The 10,113-nt window shown below is 27.0% G+C and overlaps 1 protein-coding gene across 3 annotated transcripts in view; it reads left to right on the plus strand.

The window, feature by feature from the left end:
• Positions 1–2,701, plus strand: part of LOC107023884 (uncharacterized RNA-binding protein C1827.05c-like) — a 4,440-nt gene extending 1,739 nt beyond the window's left edge. For all 3 annotated transcript variants that reach the window (XM_015224720.2, XM_015224719.2, XM_027918076.1), the window contains exons 5-9: positions 633–680; positions 784–881; positions 1,550–1,619; positions 1,742–1,852; positions 2,237–2,701. In XM_015224720.2, coding sequence (XP_015080206.1) covers positions 633–680; positions 784–881; positions 1,550–1,619; positions 1,742–1,852; positions 2,237–2,287 — 378 coding nt within the window. In that variant the 3' untranslated portion in view covers positions 2,288–2,701. The remainder of the gene's footprint in view (positions 1–632; positions 681–783; positions 882–1,549; positions 1,620–1,741; positions 1,853–2,236) is intronic.
• Positions 2,702–10,113: the final 7,412 nt, after the last annotated feature.

Genomic DNA, 10,113 nt, shown 5'->3' on the forward strand with positions numbered 1-10,113 from the left:
CCCACCCTCCCGGTAAGTACAGTAAGGATCTCTCCACCCCGTCCTAATCCATAGTGCAATCCTTGTTTCTCTCAATCTGGGTAATAGACTTTCTCGTGGAACCGTTAACACAATCATGTTGGACGTCCAGCTACTTCTTGTTCATCCTTTTATTTCCTCAGCTACCAATTCCCTGTTCCACCATATGCTCTCTGTTCACCTTATCTTAGTACATCATTCGGTAGTGTATTGATAGATATTTCATCTTTAAGAAACACTAGAAGTCTGATCAGTAAGCTAACATCTGCCTGAAAATACCTTAATTTTTTACCTTTGGATAAAGGAAATACCTTGATTATAGCACCTTTTTTTGAACTTTATGAAGTATATTTCATCTAGAAAAGAAATGAAATTGTAGGCCATAATTATGTAGATGAGTATGGTGATTCATTGGCATTCACTTCATTTTCATTTTTCAAACTACTCAATTCGTTTCTTAGTCCATTGACAAATTTATTGTTCTTTTGTTATGGGCATGCACTGCACTCCTTTAAGCTACACATCATGTGTTAATCCACTGATTTACCATTATTTTCATTTAAGGTAATTTTCTTTTTATTAATTGACTTATCCTTGTTTCTCTTCCTTAACAGACTGGAAAATCAAAGCATTTTGGCTTCATAAAATTTGAGTCTCCTGAGGTAGTACTTGTCCTAGTGGCTTTGTAGTGTCATAGATATGCTTAAAAAAATCCGTCTGATCATTATCTTCCCATTTTCTGGTTTTCTTTATGGGTAAGTGCAGGTTGCAAAAGTTGTTGCTGAAACTATGCATAACTATCTCTTGTTTGAGCACTTACTGCAAGTTCAGCTTATTCCTCCTGAACATGTACATCCAAGATTGTAAGGACCCTCCTCCCTCTCCTTTTTCAAATTTGATGGAGGGAATGGTTATTTAATTATTTTATGTCAAGTGTGAGGAGATTGTTAAATTTCTTTGGTTTCTTCCATCTTTTTCTTTTTCTTATGTTTATGGTTAGGTTGTTTTTAGGGGGTTCAGTGGTCTGGGAGCTTCTTGTTGTAGGAGGTTTATCGGCACTTTGTAGTCTTTTGTCACTACAAATTGGAACAACAACTTATAAAATACCAGATCTTTTTTTTTTTGACCGGATTAAACTTTAAAGAATATATTGACCTGCAAATTCGCTCCTGCTTATATCGGGATCTCTGTTTTATAAATTTCATGCTGCTAAATGCTTATGACAGAAAACATGAAGTCTGATATTATTCTTAATCTTTCCCCTACATTATGAGTTATAAAATGAGTTCAGCATTGCATTTGAGCTGCACAAGTTTTCTGGTTTTGTGATCCAATTACTGCCGACCACCTAATCTCATTGTAAGGGAGCAAAAGATATGTCTAGAAGCATGGCATTCTCCTGATTATTTTTTAACTTTACAAGGAGTGTGAAGAGTTGAAATTTAGTGGTTAAATGATACTTTCTTAGCATGGAGATGCAAAGTTGGTTCTTTTTCTCTGTTCTTAGTTAACAACTTTGATTTCTACATAGGTGGAAAGGTGTGAACCGCTGGTACAAACCTTTGGATTGGGTTAAAATTGAAAGGAAGCGTCAGGACAAGGTAATATTCAGTGGGATATAGCATTTATGCTTTTTGTGTTATGCTAAATGTGGTAAGCAGTTTATATGACGTCTGATTAGACTTTGCAAACATAAACTTGTTGAGTGGTAATAATCGTCCAGGAAAGAACACTGGATGATCACAAGAAGTTGGTTGAAGGAATATTAAAACGTGACAAGAAGAGGCGAAAGAGGATTGAAGCAGCTGGAATTGACTATGAGTGCCCAGAAATGGTAAGACATATATGGCTTTCTTTAATTCAACTCTTTGATGCTGCAAATACACCCTTATCGCTGCAGGTTACTGGTTTGGAGTATGGGAACCCTTCTATTTGGTGAATCTAACTGTTAATTAACCATAGTTTGCTCTTAGATGATGCTAATAACAGGATTGTTGCATTTTGGCTAGTGTGATACTGTTGAACAATAGTTGAGTAGTGTTCGAGTATATATGTTTGTTACAAGAATGCTAATACTTCCTAAATATCAGATTCAACTAGGATCAGGAAAGTGACAAATGAGTTGCACTGAGCACACAATGAAAGAGTTTTTAGTTAAATCTGAAATCACGCTGCACTCCATCAGGAGATAACATACGATGGTGCATGTCATTTGCAGGTGGGTTCAATTCAGGCTGCACCAAAGAAGATCAGATTTGATGCAGATTAGATCTTTTCGGCAGAACTGAGAGCATGAAGATTAGTATCTGGCAGTTTGCGTTTCAATTCATGGTCATGGCATTGGATCTGTGCTACTGATGGGATGCTGTGTGCTGCTTAAATGTACTAAATTGTCAACGAAGGTGGAAAGATTGCTAGCACCATACATTTTTCTGATAGAATTAGCATTATCATAGACGACACCGAGGCTGTAAGACATTCCAAACATCTACTTGTATTAGCTTTAATTTTTGTAACTCCGACTCGAAATGACTAGTGGAATTCTTTGGGTGATAAAATGAATTCTGTCCAGGCTCTGTCTGGTAATGTATCTTAATCAAAGTGTTTGGACTTTGATGTGCCAGATTTGTGGTTTCTTTTGATCCTTGTGTAACATTTCCTGCGGAAGGTACAGTTTAGTGAATTACATAATCTTAAATGTGTGAACCTGCATCTTACATTTAACATCTTGTAAATTTGTGAATCTGCATGTTATAGTTAACATCTTGTCAAACAAAGCATCGTGGGGAGTGAGGACCTAAACTTTTTGTTTATTTGCAAATTTTAGTATTACTTACTGCATGAGCGAACCAATCCTGTCATAATACGAAAGGTATTTTTTTTCTCCGAAGTCAATGGAAAACCGGAGCATTCTATTGCGGAAAATAAGTTTTAACTTGTAAGGACCATTTGTCCATAGATTTCACGACAAAAATTTGGCAAATAGTGATTGTTCATATAACTTGTAATTATTTGATAAATCTTTTTGCAAATAATCCAAATTCCCAAAATTTAGAAAAAGTAGTATTTGAGTTAAATTTCATTATTTGGGGAGTGTTATTAAAAAATTAAAATTTCATAATTTTTTTATTTTTTCACAAAAACACCCTTTGTAGTAGTTGTTTGTGATGTATTTACATAATCTTTTTACCTGAACATCTAAGCAATGATGGAATATTAAAGTGATGATAATGATTATTGATGAAAATGACAAACTATCGGCTTAAGATAACAAAGTTATTTGCTTTATCTATTTCATGATTTATGAAATGATGTGTGTTGCACTCATTCCGGACACTACTTGCTATTTGCTGCAACGAAGATTCATCTGACTTGTTGCGAAAGTTGTGAATCTTGTTACAATGACGTTTCTATCTTGCTATGTAGTAAAAACTTATAAGTAGTTTCGATAGTTGTAAAAATTTATGACTATAAATCATATTTCTTGAAAGAATAAAAATATATTTCCCAAATACTATAATAAAATACATGGTAAAATATCATCCAAATCTTCACTCAAATAATATTTAATAATCTATAGTCAAACGCTAGCTAAATATGATACACCTTAGGATAAAATAATCAATTATATTAACAATCTAATAATTTTAATAGCATGTTGCTGCTCATTGACTACATTGCTGGCATTAAGTAGACTCTCTGAATAAGTTTCAGTTACGAGCAAAATAAGACTACTATTTGAGGTGTGTGTGGGGGGGGGGGAGAGAGAGACCATAAACAAAAGGAAACCAAAAAAAAGAGAAAAGAAATACAGTGCAAAAAAGGATTCTTATTTCCTTTTCTTTTATCCAATAAAAGTAATGAGTACAATTGTAATTAATTAAAGCTGGAGGGACCATGTTTAGGACTGAAAAAATTACTGGAGGAAACTTGAGTAGGATAAAGCAAATAGTATCATAAAGATGTTTGTTTCATTCCTTAAAAGTGCATCATTTCTCTGGACTTAGCTTTTTGTGTTATTTCATCTCTTTTGGAAAATATTTGTATTGATGAAGTTGAAAAGAAATGATATGTGATTTGGAATGACAATTTCATGTCAATATAACAAGTGATTGAGATCATGATTTTTTAAATCTCAATTAAAATACTTTTGAGATTCTGAATTGTGATTTCATTTTTAAAAAATGTAAAACTTGATACATTTAAGTTTATTTGTTTTGTAAAAAATAACTTTATGATTGATTAGAAGAGATTGAAAAAATTATATTGGAAAAGAATTAGTTACTACTTTATTATACTTTATTTCAATTGAAATACTTAATATTTCTGAAAAGTTAATACTAACTCATCTACATATATTTGTTATAGTTTTCTCTTTAGAGTCAAATTTTGACTAAAATTTTACGATATATTTTTCATTATATTGATATGCAAAAAATTGAAACTTATATTTTTTTTTTATAGTTTTGAATATCTGAATTTTTATTAAACATATAGAATTAATACAAATTAATATGACTTTAAAGTAATTTTCTACAAGATAGTGTCACGTAGGTCGAAAAGGGATAAAAAATTATTAATAAAATAAGTTCAAGGGGATAATAGGACCTTAGTATAATATAAGTGTGTCTCTGAAATTTCAGACATAGATTGATGAGGTATTTGGACATTATCCCTTTAAAAAATGTAATATGATAATTAAAAGTGGACAAATATACTGATACTAAACTTCTTTGGAAAGAAATTACCAAAAAAGAGTGAATCCTCCTTATTGGTCAGAAAGAGCTACAAGGTAAAATGGATTAATTATTCTAATCACCCGTTCGAAAATTAGCTTATATATTCGCAAGACTGTGGGAGAACAAGATACTTTCTTCGTCCACTTATTCGTTATATTACGTTTTTCAAAAATTAATTTAATTAATTTTTAAAGTTAAATTAGATCACACCAATATGATATTTTAAATAAAAAATTTAGATATTCGAAAATTATATGAAAAAGTATTATAATTTACAATTTTTTGCATATCAATATGATAAAAAAATACATCTTAAAATGTTAATTAAAATTTTATACTTTGACTCTGAAAATAGAAATCGTGACAAAAAATAGTGAATAGAGAAAGTAAAAATTCTTACACTTTATAACTGAAAGAGCTTATTGAATTCCGAGTCATGTACCAAATTTACTTATTTATTACTCCCTATTTACATTCACTATTAGTTAAAAATTGACTAATATTTCAGGATAAATTTCATCATATTGATATGTAAAAAATTATAATGTATAATACTTTTCATATGATTTTTGAATATTTATTTTTTTTAAAAAAAATATCAAATTAATACAATTTAATTTAACTTAAAAAATTAATCAAATTATCTTTTATAAAACGCAACGTAACAAATAAAAATGAATAAAAAAAATACTATAAAAATAGTATAATCAGACAAGCAAGCTAAATTATATTTTTATACTAATATTTTGTCTAACAACTTAAACTTGTAAATAATAAAGCTCCCTATTTTCACTACAATTAATAAAGGAAGAAAATTTGACAACATCATAGCACGCAAATTTTTAGGTCGCGATTTAGAATTTTAATATTGAGTTATAATTAAGTATTTTTTTAACATTTCATTTGAGATATATAAAATATAAAATATCACCTCACATTAATTACTTTATATCTTGTAAAAAATAGAGTTAGTAGGTATACTCAAGTATCCTAAAAGATGATACATAATCCAAATGCTTTGTATTGAAAAAATCAAATCTTTTCATAGCTAGTAAGAAATAGAATTAATAGGTGTACTCAAGTATCATTATGGAAGATGAAGAGCCAAAAATAAACTATAGTTGATTTCTGTCTGTTTGAATCATTTTTTTTCCAGCGTTTTAAGAGTTTATTTTGCATTAAATAAATAATTAATAAATTATAATTAATAAATTTATCAACCTTCCATTTGCTAACTCAAAGATCAACAAGTTTGAAAATACAAAACATAAACACATCATTTTCACATTAATTGCTTAATATTAAAAATATATCACCTCATAATAATTTATGTGATATATTTTACTTCATGAAAATCAATTAAATTAATCTTTAAAGCTAAATTAAATAAAATTAATTTTTTATTTCAAAACTCAAATTAAATTTTAGAAATTATATGAAAAAACATCATAAGTTGCAATTCTTCTCATGTCAATATAATTTAATAACATATTTTAATATGTTAAAAACGCATTTGGAATTCAAAAAGTAAAAAGTGACAAATTGAACATAGAGTATTTAATTACAGGTTAAAATAGACAAAAAAAACACTCCCGTCAAATTTTATTTGTTTGGTTTAAAAAATTAAAAGATAATTTATTATGTAGTTTTTAGTTTATCTTCAATATTAACTATTGCCATTTTGAAATGCACTTAAAAAATATTGACTTTATTATATTACAAAATCGATTATGTAAAATATTATTTTATTTATTATTTTTTAAAAGAGGTAAGCGACGAGCATATAATTATAAAGTAATTCTAACGATGACCTTAGCGGCTTAGCCTATAACTATTTAGTAATTAAATTACAACCTTGGAAACATTAATGAAGAAAACCACAAAAGTGAAGTATTTGCCAATTTGATACCTTCTCTGCTTACCCCTATTTGAATTGATACATTTATTAGGAAATTAATTATTAATATAAAAAATTTATTATTTTAATTCTATTAATTATAAAATGGATAAATTAATAATTTAAGATTTTTCAAGAAATTTTAATTCTTATAAAGTAATTAATTGAGAATGTAATGAGTAAAATTATTTTGTTCTTTTTTAATTTATCAAAATAGATAAATAATTAAAATTAAATATAAAAAGAAAGTGAACAAGTAATTAGGAACAGAGAAAGTATAAACATTGAAAAATAAATACTCATCTCTCAAATAATATTTGTCCATTGTTAACTTTGATCACTTTTTGAGAAACTATAAATAGAAGAGTATAACAAGTACAATGTGTTGAAAAATGTAATAGAAAAATAAATACTCTTGTGGTTCTAAATTAAAGTTATATCAAATGTACCAAAATGCCCTTTAATCTTGTGGTCTTAAACATGTCATGTGAAAAGTTAAAGTTAAAGTGTTGCAAAAAAAAAAAAAGAGGTCATTTTTTTTAAACAAACTAAAAAGAAAATACGGACATTTATTTAAAAACGGAGGGAGCATAATTGATGATACAGATAAATTCGAAAGTAAGTGTAAAGTTATCTGTTGATTTTATAAAGTCGACAAGCATGTTGACAATCCGAAATAGCATAGTGAGAGACTATTGTTGGACGGAAGGAGTAATATTATCTCTGTCCCTAATTACTTATCCATTTTTCCTTTTATACCTGTCCCTAATTACTTGTCCATTTTGATAAATCAAGAAAGGACAATTTTTTTTACATATTATACAGACAATTAAATGACTAATTACTTTGAAAAATGTAGAACTTTTCATCCACTTCATAATTAATAGGGGTAAAATGGAAAACTCACTACGTCATTAATTATTTTCTTAATAGGTGTGTCAATTCAAAAGTAGACAAGTAAAAAGGGAAAGAGAGAGTATTTAATAGTAAGGGTAAAATAAACACAAAATAATAAATTATCAATCAATTTTATAAATTAAACAAGTATTACTCTCTCAGTCCTTTTCTACTTTTCCACTATTTAATTGACACACACATTAAGAAAATAATTAGTAACGTAGTAAATATACCATTTTACCCCTATTAATTGTAAAATAAATGAAAAAGTTTATCTTTAAAGTAGTTAGTCATTTAATTGAGGATATATTAATTAAACAAATACTCCCTCCATTTCAAAAAGGATGACCTAGTTTGACTCGGAACGAAGTTTAAGAAAAGAAAGAAGACTTTTTAAACTTGTGGTTCTAAATTAAAGTTAAATCAAATGTACCAAAACGCCCTTTAATCTCATGGTCTTAAATATGTCACATGGAAAATTAAAATTAAAGTGTTGCAAAACAAGAAAAAGAAACATTTTTTTTAAACAATTAAAAAAAAATAGTAATATACTTTTTGAAACGCAGGAAGTATTATATACCAAAAATAGAGGAGTGCATAAGAAAAGGTAGACAAAGAGAGTAGTAAATGTTTACCGACATTGAATGTATCGACATCAAATTTATCACTTAATCATATGGTAAATTAATATTGTACTTTCTTTGTCTATTTTTATTTATCATGATATGCTTTTCGAAAGTTAATTTAATTAATTTTTTAAATTAAATTAAATTAGATTATATTAATTTGATATTTTAAACAAAAACTGAAAAACTATATAAAAAGTATTATAAACTATAATTTATTGCATATCAATATGATGAAAAAAATATATCGTAATATATTAGACAAATTTTTTAATTTAACTCTAAAAAAACTATTACAATTAAAAGTAGAAGAAGGTATTATTATATTAAATAATCATAAGAAACCGGTGATGATTTGTTGTAATCATGCATATAGGTAATGTTTAGTTATCCATTATTGATTTTATATATCCCTTAAAAAACAATAAATAACAGGATAATATTACTATTTTATCCTTCAAGTTTATTAAATTCAATGCTTTGAAAAATGTGTTATATAATAAAGTACTTATGTGATAATAAGGGTTAAATAGATAAAAAAATAAATTATCTGTTAATTTTTTAAACTGAATAAATATTATAGGATAACTATTATTGAACGGAGAAAGTAGATGTCATTGTCCGTCGTTTCAATCGTGATGAATTCATTTGTCAAATCAATTCATTATAAAAGGGCATAATAGTTATTTTAAACTATAATGCAGGATTAACAATTTTTCGTCAATTAAATTTCTTTGAGATATTTTTTATCAAACGATTTATATGAATCATTAATTTTCCTTCTGTTTTTTTTTGAGTTTCTCTTTCATTCATATAATTTTACATTTTAAAATATTCTTGTTTAAATTAAATAACTGTCCCTAGTTATTTTCATTCCCTTGCCACCTAGAAGTAGAAAAATATTTAATGAAAATTGTGTTCTACTTTTTAGAATTTTGTACACTAATATAGTATGTTCCCTACCTAATAAGTTAGAAACTTCCTACTATATACATGAGAACAAACTAAAGAAAAAGAAAAAAGAGAGAAAGAAAAAAGTGGTAAATTAAGTTAAAGTAAATAAATAAAATTTCTTTATCACAAAATAATCACATGTACTTTAAAAGTTTTATGAAGTGGGAGAACTATATTCCTCATTCAACTATGTACCTATCAAACAAGATTTTTTATCAATCTTTCAAACTTTCATAAGGTGGTTTGAAAAGTCACTTGATAACTAAATTTAATATAATTAAATATAATCATACCATTTAAAATATTTAGTTAATTATATAATTATTTAGTCAACACGTAATTGAATTTAATTAACATTAATAGTTATACTCTTTAATTATTAGGAGAGATAGTAAACTGTTACTCTCTCTGTCCGGTATTATTTGTCATGGTTTCTATTTTTAAAGTCAAATTATAAAACTTTGACTAATATTTTAAGATGCATCTTTTCATCATATTAATATGAAAAAATTGTAATTTATAGTAATTCATTTAGTTTTAGAATATTTAATTTTTTTGTTTAAAATATCGAATTAATGTGATCTAATTTACCTTTGAAAATTAATCAAATTGACTTTCGATAAACGCAACATGTCAAACATTTCTGGACGGAGGGAGTAGTAATTATTTGGTGTAATTATAAGCTGATTATATATTTATTTCTTTTTTTAATTATCATTTTTGTTATTCTAAACATTTCTAAATGTTTTTTTTACTATTAACATTTCATTTCCTTTTCATTCTCATTCTTTACTTTATGCTATTCGATCAAGTTTTCGTATTTAAGGAAATTTTACAACTGAAATCTATTTATAGTTAAGTATCAGTGGGGAGTCAGAATTTTCAATAATAAAGTTTAAAATTTAAAGAAATAGACACACGAATTAGTTAAAGGGGGTTCAACACCTACTATATATTATTTTAACCATGTATAAATAATATA

The sequence above is a fragment of the Solanum pennellii genome, chromosome 6, assembly GCF_001406875.1.
Source record: "Solanum pennellii chromosome 6, SPENNV200".
Classification (NCBI taxonomy): Eukaryota; Viridiplantae; Streptophyta; class Magnoliopsida; order Solanales; family Solanaceae; genus Solanum; species Solanum pennellii.